Raw genomic sequence first — 19,920 nt, 5'->3', positions numbered from 1 at the left:
ACAGAAGAGGCGTCTGCACGCAAACGCTGGACAGAGGTGTGGAGGAGGGGCTGGCTGTGAGTGAGTTACATTGGGAAGGTTTGAAGATAAACGCGTTCCTTGTCCCAGTGACCTTATGCAGGTGGGCAACAAGTGTTAGTTGCCTTGTGTTGGTGGACCTCCGTAGTAATGCAAGACTCTCCCCATGCTTCGTGGTGCTTGGGACTCTGCCACGTTACATAGGAATTAAGTTACTGATTTGAATATGTACATGCGTTGTCTACTCTGTGACAGGCCTACGCCCACAGGCTACAGAAATACTGTTGTCATGGTCCCCAGACATTACTTTTTCCAGCCTTCGTAGGCTTTTTTCCTCCCTGTTCACAGAGTTACAGGTATCACAACATACAGAAATTAAATGAACAATGGAGGAAATGTTCTACTTTCTGAGGTAAGAAGCTTGTGTAATGAAGGAAAAAGAACTTTCCTCAATGTTGTGATTTCTCATAATATTTCCATGGAATGCACAATTAATTAAAAAAAGAATACAGTTATATGAGTAGTTTTTCTTTATTGCTGACAATTAGAATGTGGCGACAAAGAGACTGTATTAATTATCTGATGGAAAAGTCAAAACCAGGGGCTTAACACAGTGAGATTTGATAAAACAATGAAACTATTTCTACAAGGAAGAGGCTTCATTTTTCTGACAAGAGGACAAAAAAAAGGAAATACAATTAGAGACTAAATAATTAAGCACTGTTGAAAGCAGGAGACTTGATTCTATTGCAGTGTAAGAGGTCACCAATTTTTGTGGGAAGTTTCTTGCTGTCATCACTGTCCCTATACAGAGGAGAATGTCTTGCCATGTTAATGCTAAAATGGGAGACTGATTCCATCACATTATGCAGGTGCTACTGCAATGGTTACAAATCCCTTAACATGTGAAAATTTGTCACAAGAGAAGTCTACTTGCAGCTGTAAGGGCCCAGTCCTGCGAGGTGTGAATTCAAAATTAATTTTTGATCTCTCCCTCGGTGCCAGTCGTGCCAGACTGAAAAAAAATAAAAAATAAAAAATTAGAAATCAATCAATTCAGGCTTTCATTGTCTTCCCTTGAGATTCCCAAGAAGCAGAACTGCATGATAGCTAGAGCACCAACAGTTACTTGAGACCCAGCTGTGATTTTTGAGAATTACTTAGGGTTTGAGGTTTTGTGTAGACTAAGACATGAGAAGCGATAGTACCATCTTTGTTTACTCTTGCATAGACTGATGGAAATGAGAAGTGCTATGTCATGCCTCCATGTTAGGGCTGGGTACAAGTTTGGATAGTCAACACAAACTCAGAATTGGAAAACTCTGATGTCAAAGGTCAGCACTCTGTCTGATGCCTGCTTGGTTCATATCCATTTTGGCAATAATGTGATTTTTCTAATGGCCAGGGTGCTCTGTTTTGTGTCTCCTTTTGGCCTAAATTGACTTAGTCTTTCACTGGAATAATGTTTTCCATATTTTTATGGATTATTATATCCAAATATTTCTAGAGCCACAGCAAGTCAGGCTGTTTTATAATAAAACAAGCTTTAGGAAATATGAACTCCTCAACACCAAGTTAATCCATAAAGCAGCAGAGCCCAGAGGAAAAGAAAAAAAGTGATAGAACATTTTGCTCTTATGTTTTAAAAAGGCATGATTTTCTCCTACTTTAAAGGAGAACAGAGCTACTTCGTGTTTGGGTGAAATGAGGGGAGCTATGGTAGTGTGTTATTTGTTCGCTTTAGCTGAGACTTATTTTTGTAGTATTAGGGTACTGCATATAAAAATAGAAACAGAAAGCCAAGCTGTAGAAGAAATATCAGAGAGACAAAAGAATTTGACATGCCCATTGACTTTCCCAGGAAGGAAGAATGTTAGCAGTTTTTAGTTGTTAAAGAAGTTCCTACGTGGAAAAAATAATACATGATTGAGAAACTGTAATATCTCAATATATATTTGGTGGCATTTTTATTTTCATAAATAGAAAATATGAAAAAGACAATTCAGCCATGATTTTTTTCTTACTGAGAAACTAGACATGCTCTTGGTCATGTTAGAAGCACTGAGTAAATGCTACAGTGTTCACTTACTGTATCTTGACCTGTTGATTCATCAAAGTCACTAGCAGTACGCAGCGGTTCACAGGTTCAGGGAGGGGATTGGCATATGAGATCTCTAGAGTAACAGCTTTGTTCACTACAACCCGCCGAGGAATCTAAATGACAAAGACACGTTTCTGGTCACTCGCTGTTTTACACTTTCCTGAAGTCAGACTTCAGTCAAACTGTAAGCAGAACATCTCTCATATTTGAGGATGAATGAGATATTGGTAGGAGTAGTGACATTTAACTGACAGTTGGTATGCCTTTCCTAATACTTGAAGCTGGATTTGGATTAGCTAAATAGTGCTGTCAAGCTTTACTGCAATACTTTGTGCACAATTTCAGTGGAATAGAGCCCTGACTATACAGGCACATCTCGTAAAACCTGTCTAATCTTTGGGTTGCTGAGTGGCTTTTTTTGGCACATCATTGATTAGGATTAAAGTGTTAAAACAATATAAACTGGCCCTAACATGGATTAGAATTAAGGATTTAAGTCTGTATTTTGGGAGTAGGTAGAGTTGTTTAAAGGTGACACAAGCACTGCAAATAATTAGAATACAGATGAAATGAAAACAAGCTCTGTGAACGTAAAGCAGTGGTGTGTGACTGGGAAAGAAAGAAGGTAACAGACCTGTTCTGAAGAACGGGGGCCAGATTCAGGCAAAGATTCTAAATTGGGCTCTTGGATGCTTACTTTCTTGATTTAAGCGCACAGAATTTTAGAGCAACATCTGAAATTGCATCCTAAATTAATGCATTTATCCCCAGATTCTCATTTTAAGATCTGAGCTCCAGAAAGATTCTGTAGTTCTTTCTGTCTGTTCAGGACATCAGGGAGAGAATTGTTTACCTTAATGATAATGTTTGTGTCCTCTAAAATGATTGTCTTCTCCACCAGCAACTTTACCCCATGCATGTGCATGACTTCACACAAAGCAGTAACTTGGATCCTTTTGTCAGTAGTCAGATATTTTCCATAATAAGAATAAGGGATCTTTAACCGGATATGTTTCCCTGGAATTCAGACATATATTTAGGAACCATTACATTCTCAAAGAATGCTAAAGAAAAGAGAGTTATTGTGAGGGTTTTTTAAATTATTGAAGAGAACAGAAGATAAGGCAGCTGGAGTCTGTTTATTTCTTCCTTGTGAGACTGGTTGTGTATTTCCCTCTTCCGGTGATCCATTTCTACTTTAACTCATTTGACCCTTACAGTTTTGAATGGATGATTTTGGCCTGCAACTGAGGGATTCTGCTCATCTGCATTTCACTGGATTCCTGTCCCTTTGTATTTCTTATAATTAGAGGTGTAACCATTTTTATCTGTTCCCTCCTTATATCCTATTTGTTTTACCTCAGTCAAGGAGAAAGTTTGGGTCAAGTTTCACAGAGATCCTTTTCAAGTGACCTGGTCAGCTGCTTATTGTAGTCCTACAACTTTTCTGCTGTGCATGGAAAAAGTGTTTATCTTTGTAGCCCCTGGGGATGAAAAAGATCTCTATAATAGTTTTAATAGCCTTGACTCTTCAAAACAGACAGAGTTTCACTGTAACTTTTAACCTTTGTTCTAGTTAATTTCTATTAAACTGTTGCCTGTTGAGTGCCAGAAAGCATACATCAGACATTTTTATTTGTCAAGAGAGTAAGATGTGTTCCTATACATGTAATAATTACCACAGACACACACACAACTATATTATAGCTCCAGAAGCAACACTATATAAATGTAACCTTCTATATAACATTTCATGAGACCTTCAATTCCTGGTTGAACTAGTGAAAGCTTTCAGAGGAAAAAAACCAAACCTTGTAAAATGTAGTCATAAACAATACTATTAAGAGATGGAACAAGTAGATGCACAGATACAATACTGATATTTCTTCCTTCCAGTTGCCTTCATGTGGCGAAGAAGAGGGCTATATTAGCTCCTTAGGGTCATTAAAATTTACCTTGTTTAGAACCAAGATCCACAGAAGTGGTTGCCTTCAGGATCTCTGCCACTGCTCTCCTTGTGTAGAGGATGGTTGATGCACTCATGTCCACCTTCACAGTCTTGCGGTCAAAAGACAGGTTATTGAGAATTAAGATTAGGGTAATGTCTTTGCCAAACACTGGAGGTTCAGCCAGCTTGAATTTCCCAGAGATTCCAGGGTTTCTAATTGTCTCTGAAGATCTTTCATTTGGAGATTCTGTGTGTCCTTCTGTGATGTTTGATCCAAGTATCTTGGCCAAGGCCTTTTTATAAACTCGTCTTTCCTCAGAAGAACCTGGTCGAAGGAGAGAACAAAGTAAAATTCATACTTTTGTTGCCATTGCACCTTCTCTGGGTAAAGGCTTTCAGAGTGATACAGGATATCGGCTCTGCATCACCCAGAAATACGCAATACCTAAAAGTTGCCCATATTTTTATTAGGCCTCTGTTTAGGTTTTTCATAGGAAAGTAATGAACATACTGTAATAAGGTGAATAAGTCATTGAAATGAAATATGATGCATTTGTATTTGGTTAGGATGGAAGATCTTTTTTCCTTTGGTCAGAACGTGCAGTAGTGTGATAAGTGTTACTTTGCTAATCTGATGATAACCAGCCTCTGTATTAAATATGGTTGCGCTAAAACCTTGAGGAGTGAAGTATTGAAATATGGGCACTGATTCTGAATGGCAAACTTTATAAAAAAGTGAAATACATCTTCCTTTTTTTATTAAGACTTTGAGCCACAAACATTAAGCAAACTACTATATGAAATTTGTAACCCTAAATTTAAAAAAGATGGAAAGACATAGCTACCAAGGTTTTGAGGGAAGATAAAAATATTCCTGCAAACATACGGCTATGCAGTTCTTTACCTTTGCTGCTTTGTTTTCCTAAGTGCAGATGAATGGCACTTGGTCCCTTTACTGTATACTAGTAGTTTTGTTTCCAGAATCCAATAACGTGGAGACTGAGTCCACCAGCAGTGCAAACACATAACAACTGAATGGCTGGGTAGCTGATGGCTGGATGTCAGAGCAGGAGCACAAGAGAGCCTAACTTGGTGAATTTATACAGTCAGAGGGGGAGGCTGAGTGAGTCACTCCTCTTGGGAGTGGGATGTAATGGGGTCTTCAAAAGGAAACATGAGGAGCTGGAATGGACACAGCAAGAACGAACTTACTTGCTGAGAGAGACTGAGCGTGAGGTCATATAGAAGATGGATGTCTAGTGTTAGAGGACTAGAGTTTAAGGTTTTGCATTAATGGTTTGATTGTTGCATCACTCCCTCTGCCGCATACGCTGGAAAACTAGTACTTATTAATCTGTAGCTTCCCATACTGTAGACCTGTGCACAGTTCGTGATACATGATGGACTCAGTTTTAAGAATTTTTGGTATGACAGCTTGAGGGTTTGTCTGCCTTGGGTAGTAAAATGCTTTTTATAGACCTGTTTTGTGTATATATTACACTTCTGTGTAAGGGACTAAAGTATATTTTGTATTGTGTCTTAATAAGGAAACTACTAAATACACAAAACCAGAAATATAATACCCATTGTATTAAGAAAGTAGTCTGAGAACCCTGGCAGAAATATCTTCTTAAGAAAGGGGAGAGATGCTCAAACAAAACGGGTTACCCTCCTAGCACCAAGAATTCAGTAGGAGAGAATTGTGATAACAAGGAGACAATTTATAATAATTCCTTTACCTTCTGGATATTTGTAATTGTAGGTGACATCCACACGGGAATTGCTGCCCACAGCTTTGGTGCTGATAAACCTGCCAATTATTTCAGTATCACAATAAACTCTTTTCTTAGTTCCATCATTGTATACAATCCATCTGTTGCAATCGGCATTCACCTCCGTATACACAAATAAGGTATCGTAATCCAAGTCCACATCACCTTCTTTGATGGCTATGACAGATGCAGGGCCACACTGAAATAATCCTGAAACATAAAAAAAAGAAGTCAAACTTTTAGTCATGCTCAGTTTGGAGAAGGAATGTTAAGTCATGCTAAAAACTTATACTGTTACCTTTGCTTTGTTCTTGTGGAGTTGCATCTAAAACCTGCCATCCATTGTATGATGTTCCCAGGTCTGGGCGAATGAACCAGCTTTCATTCCAGACGTGATAATCCCTGGAGACAAAAAACAACGTCTAGAAAGCATAGTAATACAGAGTCATACAAAATTCCAATTTGAAAGTAGCAGGGAATTTTGGATTCTTTTTTAAAGATTCTCTAAGGTGTGACACAAGCTGTCTAGTTACAGCAACTCACTACCTCTTTCAATGGATAGGCTTACTGCCTGCTTTGGAGGTGTAGACCTTGGGGTGGGGAGGGAGAGAATATAGATGTCAGCAGTTTGCTTTGGGAGCAACATGAACTATAAGTGAAAGATTTAAGCCTTGAATATAGGCAACACTTGGTGACTGGGTTCAGTAACTTTCAAATGTGGGAAATGCTTCGCTTAAATAGAAACTTAAATTAGCTATACTGGGTCAGATAAAATGCTCATAAAGTCCAATAGTCCATCTATAGGAGTATGCAGCCGCAGACGTTTAGAAAAGAGCTAAGAACAGCACATGAACAGAATGACCTGATATGTTCTACAGTTTCTCACAGTCGGAGAATTAGGGACTTTCTGAATTAGTCATTACATTGAGACCACTGGGTTTAATGGTCGGTAGCCATCTTATTCTCCAAGTCTCTTTTGTGATGTTTAAAAACACTTTATAGCTTTGTTTTCAGCATCATCCAGTGGTAATGAGTTCCACAAACTCCAAAAGGAAAGGATAGCAGGCAAGATTGGTAAAAAGTAGGTCACAGGAGGACCCGGAAAAGAAGGTTTGTTGGCTGAATTTTGTTTGCAGGCTGATCCTTTTAAGGAAGTTAAGAGGTAAAAGACTTCCCATATCAACCATGTACACTCAGTGAAAGGAAGCAGACTAAGTAAAGATGATACTTTTGGCAATGCCTAGCGTGCGCAGAGACTTTGAGCTATATGATATACACTTGGGCCTAGTTAGTTTACTTTCTGAAAAGTGAAGTGGCTGCAGAGTAAAGATTTTAAAACTGGAGGGCAACTAAAGTATAAAATGGTATTATTTAAAGAATATCATGTTTCTTAAAGAATATCATGTTATTTAAAGAATATCATGTATCTATCTCAGATTTTGGGGTTTGATGATCATGGATCACTTGCAGTTTACAGCACTGGACTACAATGTCCAATAACCAAGTCTGGAGAGTGTTGGGATTGTTCTCCCTTTTTCAGCTCCCACAAAGGGAAGGTGTAGCTAAAGGAGTACTGGAAAACTTCTTGGGGAGGATGACAGGCCAAGCTGGGAAACACAGGCTTTGGGTTTGTGATGAGAGAAAGTTACGGCAGCAGTAAACCAGTTAAGAGCATGGAAGGTACACAGCTGCATTATCAGGAACGGACTGGTTAGGTGTTGGTAATGGAAAGAGCCTTGGGAACTGGTACATTGTCAATGGAAACATACGTTTTAAAGTTGCATGTTGTTTGAGGTCAGGGACTGCAAGAAATTGGGCTGGTTGGTTGTTTAAAGTAACTGTTATCTCAAACCCATGAAGTATGTTTTCTTTCCAAATGGATGTCTAGTGTATTAAATTAGATATTTCTATTAAATTTTGTCCACTCAGTTGCTTTTGTACTACTAGTGTTTAAGTCTCATAAATCCTCTCTCTAATTATTGGTGAAATGCAAAAAATCATATTTACCATGTGGAATCCTTGCCGATATTAAGACTCTTTCCAGAGCTGTCATAGTACTTATCAATACTCAGGTTTCTATCCACATCATGGGCAGAGTTAAAATTTGAAACCAAACGAGTTGGAATCCCCAAGCACCTCAGAACTGAAATATATTAAAAAAAAAAAAAAAAAAAAACACCAAAAAACCAAACACAAACAAAAACACACATCGTTTTAGTTCAATGATTACAAATATCTGAGAAACAAAGTTGTGTCTAAATATTGTGATTCTTCAGCATTTGCAGTCTTCAGAGCACCGTTCCTCTTGTAGAATTAATTGCTTTGTAGTTTTGATAAAACCAGAGGTCACAAATGCTTCCATTTCACCACAGTCCTCTATTCTTAAAGCTTACCTGTACACATCACGCCTGCAAAAACCCAGCACTGGCCATACTGAACAGGCTTGTAGTTGTCCTGACGCCATTTCTGGAGGATTACCACACTGCCATCCCATCTGGATGGATTCTCATGTGAATGAAAACTTCCTTGCCACTTTCCCAGGAGAACTCCATTATCATTATCGTTTCCATTGATCTAAAAATAGGCCAATAGACAGAATGCACAAGATCAATTGTGTGTAATGCACCGTATCTAGTTAATTATATTGCTTAAGGTGCAGGTGGCTGAGTCTCAGTGGTATAACTAATGCTTTCTGCTTAAGCATGTGGAATTCAGATTAAGTTGTCCATTTCTTACCATAGAACTGATTACTCGGCCCACATATTTAGGATCTCCTCTTCGGGATACATCAATGGCTGCGTCCTGACGATAGTACAGGCTCAGATCAAGCATGGTGAGACAGATGTTTAGAAGGTGATCTTGAAACTGTGATCAGATGAGATAAATTTTTAAGAAAATAGGTAGTTTCACAAACAGAATTGGAGGAGATTCTACTGCAGTTCATCCTTTCTAAGCTATTCCAGCCCAAAGGTGATAGGGACGGTGAGGCACAAAGACAGTATACTGTGTGCAGTTCACACTGCAAAATTTGCTAAAGACAGGGCTAACTAAATAAAGCAAAAATCTGGCAGGATGCCTTCTGCAATCAGAAGAGATTACTGCAGTAAAATAAGAACTGCCAAGCTTATTCTGACTGTAGTTATTAGATTCTCTTGAGTTATATCCCTGCAAACATTCAGGGTCAGGTTGGATGGGGCTTTGAGCAACCTGATCTAGTTGAAGATGTCCCTGCTCATTGTAGGGAGGTCAGACTAAATGATCTTTAAAGGTCCCTTCCAACCCAAACCATTCTATGTCAGTGTCAGTTCTGGCCCATTGTAACTGCATTACAAAAATAGTGGGTGTGTTGGAGCCACACAAGTATATTGTCACTTGTACTGTGGATACTTTGGTCACAGATGAGGTCTACACTTGTACGATGAGCTTTAAGCACATATAGAAGTCAGTCCTAGTTGCAGTGCTGTGCTAAGCCATCTCTCACACCAAAGTCCTATTAGGCACACAGTGAGCAAACCACAAGTAAGGCTAACCAGGTTTGTTCAGTTTTCATATAAATAGGCATACCTATCAGAGAGGCAAATAACAGGAGAAAATGCTGTTGGAGACAGAATAAGAGCCCAAATGATAATGGCCCATGAGCTGTATGGCTTACCTGTCCATAGTACCATCCCCTGGCTTCAATGTACTTTGCGTTGCCCACAAAGATTATTCCATTTTCATTTAGAACATATTCTTGTCTCTCATTTTCATTAGCCATGTAGACATCATCACCTGAAAGCCAAGTTGGATATGCTTTTACACTTAAAGCTGAGAATACTAGCAATCTCTCAAAAGCATTTGTATCTTTATTTAGCAAGGGGAAACTATTATTTGGAAAATGCATTGTTACAGCTCCCTGAATATGTACAGTTCAGTGAAAATAACTGCTATTGTATATGGCGAGTGGGGAGGGAGGGAATACATATTATATTACTTCAACTTTTTTCCCTCATTTTGGTATAGCCTTTGTGTATTATCTCAATGTCTCCTATCTGTACATTGTATTTCTGTGAGGAAGAAGGAGAAAAGTCCAGGCTAGCTCACTGGATTTTTTTGCCTTCTCAGGGTAGTTGAAGTAGAATAGATGTTTGAAAAGAATCACACAGATGACATTTTTCTCTGTTTTCCAGTCATGTTCATCTTGTTTTAAGATTCCTAAATTAAGATCTCTACTTGCCTGATCCAAAGTGCTATCAGGAATGTTATTGGGATAGCCTGCTCAGCCATTCACTCTGATTTCATTGTTACTCATAGGTGTCACTAGTCTATGGCATAGTATGTAGCTGCTATGAAAGCATTGGCTTCCCACAGATGTTTAGGTGGTTTTGATCACGCTTTAGAGAGCAACATTTACTTAGCTCTGTGTTTAATTTGATAATGGTTAAAATGATTTTCTGAAAGCTTCAGGATTTCAGGAAATACATATAAAAATCAGCTTTTCTATTTTATTTAGTCAACTTCTTTACCTTCCTATAGGAATTTCCCATCCTTCCCTTCCTGCAAATAAAAAGATCGTGTAATTTATTTTAAAAATTATATCACATGATATAAGTCTATTTTTCTGGTGGCTGTCCACACTTTTTCTTTTTTAATATCATCATTGTTGATTCCCAAGCTTTTGGGCCAGCATGGGCCTGGAGAACTGTGTGCAGTTCCAGGTGCCGCACTTCTAGCGTGGACCAGTTGGAAAGAGTGAGAGGAGCACTGAGAATGCTCAGCGATCCTGAAAATATAACTTAAGAAGAAAATATGAATTAACTCAGAATTATTTAAGGTACAAAAAAAATGGGGCTGAGGAATGGGGCAAGCATGGTAATCAATTCCAGAAATTCTTGTGAAGAGGATGGGGCAGGGAGGGAAGAAATCTGTTCTTGGTGGCTATTGTATGTAGGATGAGAGGTTATATGCTGAAATCAAAGCAAAAAAGATTTGGTTAGTTAATAGGAAAAAATTCTAACAGAAAGGCTAGTGTTTTGTTGGAGTGAATTGCCAGGGGAGGTACTGGAGCTTCCCTAATGGCTGATCATTAAGAAGGAATTCAAGGTTTGTCAGGAACGACCCAAGTGCTAAACTGAACCTGCCTTAGAGCGTAGTGTGGGACCAGATAACTTCCGAAGATCCTTATAGCCCTCTGAGTTTATGATTCTGAGCAATCTAAATGTCCTTCTATAATCACTTGAAGAACATCTTTTTTTTCTGAGGTTTATATGCTCTCAATTATAATGTTCTAGAACCAGTTCTTTGAGTAAGTATACTTAGACTTTTTCTATAACAACACTATTCCTACCAATAACTCGGAGCAAAATTAAGGTTAGTTTAAAAGGAGGAAAAAACCCACAACACACCTTTTCCTTTCCAGTATGACTAAATAGTAACAACCCCTTTTTCAGTTACTCTTAGCATACAAGGAGAAAAAAAAAATGCAATCAGCCATGATAGTCCTCTTTTTTGACAGTTATAGAAAGACAGACCACTATAGACCCAATCCTTTATTAAATTAATTCCTTTTAATACAAAAATACAAAGTTGTTATATATTCTGTCCTCTCATTCTGAAATTAAAGTTTATCCTGGCACAGTGAGAAACAAGCAGGATGTAAATTTCTATTAATAGTTTTTAATCAATATGTAAATACGTTTTCTAATATAGACATACTTCTAGTAATTTCTTCATATAATCTTTGCCACAGGAACAAGTGACAAGTATCAGACATCTAGGGAAAAAGATACATTCTAAAAAATTCTCAAACATACATATCCTTTTAGCTTCTAAAACTTTACAAGTGACCTGTTCACTTGTGAGCTATAGATAAGCTGTGTATGATCATTCATTTAATTCATGATTAGCACTCTTTATTCCAGTAGTTAACTGTGTATTCCTTCAATAGCATTAGGACATAATGCATCATTATCAGAGGCTGGCTTGCAAGTATCTTAGATTTTTCTTTAAATGTCCTTAAGAGGCTTTAACGTTAAAACATAACCTTTGTTTTATCCACAGGTTTAAACAAATATGTTAGTGAATTAATAAGCTTACTGGTTTGTTACCATTATGGCAAGATCAGTATTTTCTGTGTCCAAATTCTGCATTTATTTCAGATACACAACCTGTGAAACTAATTGCTTTCAGCTTGCTAAACTAGAAATTTTCTCTTGTCCAAAAGGCTTTTCATGTGTTCAGTTATCCTAGTAACCCTTCATGGAACATGTTCTAATTCATAATTCCTGTTCAGGAAAGATTAACTGAAAGAAAATTCCAAATAAGATCTCGTCACCTCATACATTGGCATTAATATTTAAATCTGAGTAACTGTTTCCTTTTATACAGTTTAAGATTGCATTTGCCTTTTTCGGGGCCATTTCACTTTGGTTCTCTTTCTTTGATTAAAAAGTACTTTCACGTTCTTCATGATTTCCAGCTGGTAACTCTGCCATTGAAATTATTGTTATTTCTTCCTAAATGTGTTGTCTTTTATTTTGTATTATTATATCTTATCCCTTCTCAACTACTCCAGTCTCTAAGGTCAGCCAGTTATTTCTATGTGGTATCCCAGCCCATCTGTGTATGGACAATGCTGCTTAATGTCAGTATATTGAAATCAGTAATGAACCATTTAATCAGAGTGTATGACCCTTAAGGATCCACTAGTAGCTTTTCTCCAACCCAGTGCTTTTCCTTTCATCTCTAGTCCTGACTGTTTCCTTGTAAGTAGTTCTTTACTGATATTACAGTTCATGAATTAATTCCTGTCTTTTCCAGCTTAATGAATAACCTCCCATGTGGTACCATATCTACAGACCAGATCTGCCATTTATCCTTTGCTGAGAAAATAAATTTTCTATTTCGCTTCTGGTATAATACTTACAATAGTGGTAACATACCCTCAAACTGAATCTGTTCCTGTTTCTCAGGATCAGGGAGCTATTCCACTCTGCAGAAGCTTATTCAGCAGCATCCTACTTTAAGGATACTCAGTTTTGTTTGGCAGTGGTCATTGCATCATCTGATAAACCTGGAGGGCTCTTCATTAGTTTTAAACTGGAATGGCACAGCTTAATTTTTCTCAGTTTTCATCTGAGAACAATTTGTCTGGTCTAATGAGTACCGCTGCTACACTGGTGTTCCAGTTCAGGAGCTGTCAAGTGTTTCAGTCCCTGAAGTGTGGTTTCCATCAATTAGAAGTTACACAAGTGACCTTTCAGGGGGTTCTGGGAAGGTTTTTCCCTCAGGACTGTCTATGCAGAGACAGTCTGAGTTTCCTGAACATACTTCTATAATTGTTTCTGTCTTCCAAGACATGCTGAGCTAATTAGCAGCTTTTTTCATCTTGGCTCTTGACATAATGTTAGTGGCCCTTGACTAACATATGGTCACAGAAGAAAATAGTGGATGACTGTGGTTACTTTTCTCTTCTTTTATAAGCTGTTTAGTCACTTGGCTGGCTAAGAGCTCCCTTAACTCTAGAGTAGTATATTTTAAGGCTAATCTAGGTTTCTAGACTATCGCATATTTGCAAAATCTGAGTTTAGGAATTTGCATTTCTTCTGCAACATGCTGAGGCTGCAGAATTAAAAAAAAGTGGAGCAGCAAGAGATGTCCCTTTTCAACCCATGATGAAGGACACAGGAAATGCCAATCTTCAGACTAGCCCTCTATCAGTTTTTATCAAGTCAGTTGAGCTAGTGTCTTTGCAGTTCACATCTACAAGAGCAGTCTTCCTTTGATTCAAGCGCAAGTCGGGGGCGTTACTGTATGCTTGCTTCAAGTTCTGAGAAATACATGCACTTACGAAAGTCTGTCAGTCCTCGTCCATAGAAAAAGCGATCTGCTCAGTCCTGCAGAAAGAGCCCATGCTATCACCCCATATAGCACATTTCATTAGGATAAAAGGGGGGGAGGGGGGCAGTGCAGCAGCAGCTTTTTAATGTAGTAAAACCAGATCTCTGAACAGATAGCTGAGATTGCTGCCGCTGGCAACCCAGAGACCGCTTGAGGGAGCAAGCTTACTGTGCGGCTATGAAAGCAAATAGGTCAGTTACGTTCAAGAGCAAAGGCATTGGTACCTACCTGGGCACCAAGGGTTGAAGAGTAACACAAATTGCCCCAGGAATCTGGAGAAGATCTTGTTCCCTGAGGTTACCTGGAGGATGAGATTGTATCGTCCAATGACAGCATTGGCTGGGCTGGATATTGTAAAGTTCATAGAGCCAGACTCACTGGGTCCTTGGACAGCACTCCAGCCACTTGCCCCCACCTCAGAGAGGTTAAATACAGCCTTTGTACGATGAGATTCTGAGGGAGATGGTCCTGCCAGAAAGAAGGGGTGATTGGTTTCCATTGCAGAGTGTGGTTTCAATATTAATCTCACACTTGAAATGAGCACACTATAGGGGGGAAGCATTAAAAATACATGAAAAAAATTGCATCTCCAAATAGAATAAGGGCAGAACCACAACAGATAAAGATCACAGTTCTATGAGAACATGGATTAAGCTAAGGGAGCGTTACCTATTTCAGTGACAAATGCTAGGCTCTCCCCAGTCTGCTTTGGCCTGTTGAAGTACAGGGTAATAGTGAAGGCTTGTCCTCTCCTCACGGTCAACTCAGTGTTGGCATATCTGTCAGTATGGTGTGTGCCTGCGTTTGCTGATGGCTGCCAGCTGATATGTGTTGGTGTCAGATCTGTTAAACAGAAAGAAAAGACATTAAGAAGCAGCCAGCATGAAAAGAAGTCATTTGCTGGTAAGTGGCATGATGAGGTTGCTAAGAGCAGTTATCTTTTTACCTGAGGAAGGACAACTAAAAGGCAGATGCATTAAATTGATTAAGTCTGATGGTCAATAATAGAAATTTTTGCCTGGATTTTCTCACAGGGCTGTCATACACCGAGGACTTATATACTTCCTATACCGTGCTGGATGCTGTTTTATCACTGGACTAAAAAAAAAAATTACAGTGGCAAATCAGTGTCATTTCATTGTCAGCACCAAATTAAGTGGCCTGCAGCCCCTCCACATTTTCAACTTATATATATTTTTAAGATCGCAGAAATTAGGACATCTTGCTTTTCCTGCTTACTTGGCATAGAGTAGGGAGAGATGCATAGTGAGAGACCTCTTATTCATTCATATAAGACAGATGATATTTGAGGACAGAAGTTAGAGCTTTTGACAAAGAAATCAACCTGACTGAATTTAGCTCTGTCCAAAGTGACAACTGGACCACTGGGATTCCTGTTCTAGTAGGCACTACCTTCATGTCCTAGAGGAATTCTGATGACTTACAGTGTGCTCGGAGTTCTCCAATATCAGGTGTCTGCCTGCACACATACTGTTGTTATGGTCTGTGGTTTAAAATCCATAAAGTAGCTCTTGCCACCTTAAATGCTAAGCTGCCTTTCTGGGAAGCGAGTATGTATATGATCTTCCTTGCGAGATTGTTTTCCCTTATGTAGTTCATGTTTTATTGCCACGCTCAAACTTGAACGGTTATACTGTCTTCGTGAGCTCTGAGAGGCACCATCCTCTGCATTTATATCTGCCCTATGAGACTCCACAGATACACCTGGAGCATTGTGTTACAAGTTTTGGCAAATGCTCAGGGCAAGTACCTTGGTGAAGATTCTTCCAAATCACTTTTATTAATACTAGTATCATAAATGCAATGAGGTTGGGGCGGGGAGGGGGGACATGACTTCCACCATTTTAAAGGGAATTCAAAATAAAACAGTAACAACAAGAAAAAAAAAAGAGTGGGATGGAAAGGATGGATTAAGGCCTATGGCACCATGCACTATTGTGGTAGGGATCTTCAAACAAGCTTCCAATTCTATCTCGTACCATATAGCATAGCAATGAAATACTAAGTCAGAGCTGAAACAATATAGCTGCATATTAAACTACAATTTACATATAATCTTTGAAGAAGTAGTAAAAGTAAATTCTAACTTGTGCAAAAAAAGTGCCATAATTAAATTCAAGGAAGAATAATTTTTTTCTTTGTAGTCTAAGACCACAAAAAAAGTAATGTGAGTAAGCATTGATGGGCTGAAAAAGAGAATCTTTAGCATGATTGTCTCGGGCAACAGTGAACTGCAGTAGACTGCTGCTTTCCCTGCAAAGCAACATTTAAAAAACTGATTTGAAAATGTTTGTTTCATCATTAAACAAGAGAGAACCCTGCTTTGCAATTGCCCTGTTCAATAATCATCTTAATTTTAAACTTTAAAAAGCAGAAATATTATCATTAATATTTTCCTTTGGTAGGGTTTTAATGTATCTTTTAATTCCCATCTATAGGCTCCGTGCTCACAGCTCCATTAGGCTGGATTACACTAACTTTGTTAACACAAAGCATAACACATCTCTGAAATAGCATTTAAAAAATAAAGGGTTTAGATGGAGTTCTGCATGGTGCCTTTTGAAGTAATGGGAATTTCTCTTTTTTCCCCCCAAAAAAAGTCCTTTGCTTAGCTCAAAAATTATTCTCAAACAGGTCTTAATAATAACAACAATAAAACTTTGAAAATTAAGTGCAAGAACATTTTACAATATAAAATTTCCTTCATATAAGAAATCTGAGCAGATTACAGGGTATGTATCTTAAGGAAACAGTCCTGAATAAAGTACCTGCTGAAGGGAAGCAAATGACATGCAGAACTCACCTGCCATCCCTCAGCTTATAAGAATTGCATACAACTTCTACTTTGTTCTTCAAGGATGTCCAAGTCGCATTAATCATAAAAAGAAAAAATCCAGCAATCTTTTCGTGCTGTCAGCTGAAATTTGAGAGAAGGGAGAGGTACTTAGCAGTTGTTATTAATACCTGTAGACTTGTCAAATGAATTAACTAGTTCCTATAATATATGTATGTCTAATGCCAATGTTCCTACTCAACGTGGGTGTAATTATGGGAGGAGATACCAAAATTATTTACTCAGAGGAAATGCGTTCTCTTGAATCCCAAGACAAGAAGAACTTCCTACAAAGGATAATAGGTGTGCCATGAACAAGTTATCTTTAAGGATGAGGAAACAGGGAATGTGGTGGGATGTAAAAGCCATATGAAGGGAAAAGGAGCATTTCCTGATTACTTAACTTCCAGACTGGTTAATGTAACTTCTGGTTTTGTTAATCAGCTGTGAGTTGGTTTCAGAGGGGGTTTTTTGGGTCTTAAATTATCTCCAATGCCCCCTGACTTACGTGAAATGATAAACTCTCACCAGAAACAAATGTCTGTTTACCTGTTATGTTAGCCAGCTCCATACTGCTATTTCAGGAAAAGTTCTGTTTCAAAAAGAACCCCCAAACAATTAACCATGAGTAGTTTTTATCAGTGCAAACTCTAAGCCTGTTTATCTTCACAACTGTGAATATATTTCTTTTTATTTTTGTACCCTTGCTTAAAACTGTACAGGTAATAAAGCAACATTGTTGTGGGGAGGAATATTTACCTGTTTAAGATTCTGCAGCTCCACTGATCATGTTTTAGCACTCAGCAAAGACTTAAAAAAATAAATTAGTCTGAATTTTAAGTTACAAAGAAAAAAAAAAAAAGCAGAAATTAAGCTCCAACAGCTGTTTCTAAGGTTGATTTTACCAAAAAATTGGCTTCTTGCACCTTTTTGAGAAACTTTGTTTTGATATCACAAAGACTAAAAGAGTACTTACTTACTTGACATTCATGCTAGCCCTATCCTGAAAGAAAAACACTAAAACTTTTCACCCTTGGCAGCAGTGTATCTGGTATGATTATCTCCACTTACATTGTAATTCAGAGGTCCTTCCTTCTCTTGGACGTTTCCAGGATGTTCAGGTTGTCAAAACTTGTTCCAGGAATCGCCTCAAATGGATTTGATTGCTGTTCAGAGCTACTTTAGTTGGTCTTTCTCTCTTTTCCTTAATTCATATTCCTTCGAAACCATAAGAGCCACAAGCCTCTGATGTTACTTGATCTTCACACACAGCCCTAGTGACAAACCGCATCGACCAGTTCTTAAGTTCAGGTGTTCAGTACTTATAGTGATTGCTTCAGACGTTACACATTGCACCTGCTGGAGTATGACTATTTCCTTTCTTCTTCCTTGCTACTCACATAAGTAATTAAATCTCAGAACACTTTTTCTGCCTCAGCTGCAACCACCTCCTTTACCTCTGTTTGACACGCCCACAGCAGTGTTCACCAAGCCACCAGAACTTCTCGCTGACTGGCCTACATCCCAAACTGGCACCCACCAGTCCACACCTTCACCACAGCAAAGCATCAGCAGCTGCTTTTGTAATCCCTTTGGAATGCAGTGGTCATGGTTCCTAAGTGACTAATAACTTAACCTTGTTGCAGGTGGTTTTCCTAGCTCAATTCCACCCACCCATCATCCAAAATGGTTCAAAATATTTTGTTCCTCCTTTTCCCTTGCTTCAGAGCCTTGAAATTGCAGTACAGTTTGCTGACTTTCAGAGAAAAACATACTCTTTTATTTCATTCAGCTCCTTAATAATTTTGTCTATTGTTCAAATATTGCACTATCATATCCTCAGGGTAACCATATTGCACCTTACACTTGTATCATTGCTACTCTTTACCAGAAAGAGAAGATCAGTGTAACTTCCACAAAAAAAGTTGTAGAATCCCTTCTGTGAGTCTGTATCCAAGTAGGCACACATTTAATTAGACACATTAACTTCATGTGCATGTGAAGTGTTGCAGGGGAAGGGTGTTGCCTTTCTTTTAATTCCCCTAGAGGTCCAATTTACAAGCTTCTCTCATTTTTGCTAGCGCAATTCACTTGACTTTAGCATAGTCTGGTTGTTTTAATGTGTACAAGAGATATAAAAAGAAGTTATTAAGTGTATACCCACATTCTAAATCCAAGGCTATGCTTGAGTTTGAACCTGTACTGTTTGGTCTACTTGATGAGAGCTCTTGGCTCTGGTGATCCTTGAGGAACATCAGGAGAGTTTATAGCCAATTTGAGCTTGGGCTGCTCATGTAACAGTGAGGAGTCCTTATGGCAAGTCACAGGTGCCCTGTGCTGCCTGGTGGAAGTGGGGGCACAGAGCTGTCTCCAGGCACTTGTTAAGATTTTACCAGCTCCCTGGCCCAGCAGTCCGAAGTGCAATAGAGCAGTAGCTTCGCTTTCCATTCACTTCATCTACACACATCACTTTCAGTCAGAGATTGACTTACTGTTGTACAATTGTTGGCCCTAAACCAAGCCACTCAGTGGGCTGCACCTAGTTCGCTTGTTCCTGGAACCCAGCTTTTGGCCCACACCTATCCTCCCATAAAGGGTTTAACTAAGCTTTACTAAACTTGAGCTCTGAAAGACTACTTCCTGACACCCGTTCTATAGTGCAGAATTCCTAACTCTTCTCAGGTTAAAGTATCTTTAGACTTAAGTTTACCCTCCCTTTGATTCCCAAAGAAGACTTTCAGCAAGTGCAAAATATCAGCATGCAAAAATATCATGTATCTTGAGCTGGACAATTATCTCAGCGTGTTTGTCAAATCGCTCTCAAATTGGACACCACCCAGATTCCTTTTGCACATTTCCTATGCCTCATCTAGTCACTGTGATTTACTAAAAAAGGAAAAATGTTGGGATGGACTTTGCAGCAAAAAAGACAAAGCTAAACGATATAAATCATGCAACTCATCCTGGCAACTTTCTTGTATCATGGTTGCAGTAAGGAGAAACACTGCTTTGAAAGTCCACTGTATAAGGCTTTGAATGTGTAAAAATGAGTTTATTAATGTTTGTGCAGAGACATCTGGAGCCAGAAAGAATGATTTCCAAAGAAAACCAGACAAAAGTCAAACAAACAGTCTCTGAATAGAAGGTAATATGCTCTTTTTAATAACATGGACACTCACAACAGTAAATGAAGAATCAACTATTCCTCAGTTTATTTAAAATTACAATGTAAAATCTTAATATGATGTTGGTAACCCCTTATCACAGGAAGTGAGCTAATTTTCTCATTGTTTTCTTACACAACATTTCTTATGACATTTTGTTCAATTTATACACACACAGACCATTT

General features: G+C 38.5%; 1 protein-coding gene across 1 annotated transcript; it reads right to left on the bottom strand.

Annotated features, from left to right (window-relative positions):
- Nucleotides 1–882: 882 nt before the first annotated feature.
- On the bottom strand, nucleotides 883–14,631 carry LOC104251030 (protein-glutamine gamma-glutamyltransferase E). The gene is given in 13 exon segments (XM_009821675.2): nucleotides 883–1,033; nucleotides 2,108–2,232; nucleotides 2,973–3,136; nucleotides 4,075–4,392; nucleotides 5,807–6,049; nucleotides 6,138–6,241; nucleotides 7,847–7,982; nucleotides 8,233–8,413; nucleotides 8,576–8,704; nucleotides 9,492–9,610; nucleotides 13,946–14,185; nucleotides 14,387–14,573; nucleotides 14,575–14,631. Coding segments are annotated over 13 exon segments (2,154 nt in total).
- Between the last annotated feature and the right edge of the window lie 5,289 nt (nucleotides 14,632–19,920).

Source organism: Gavia stellata, chromosome 20 (assembly GCF_030936135.1).
Source record: "Gavia stellata isolate bGavSte3 chromosome 20, bGavSte3.hap2, whole genome shotgun sequence".
NCBI classification, from domain to species: domain Eukaryota; kingdom Metazoa; phylum Chordata; class Aves; order Gaviiformes; family Gaviidae; genus Gavia; species Gavia stellata.
Note: the sequence above shows the minus strand (reverse complement) of the source record. Positions and strands in the feature narration are given on the sequence as shown.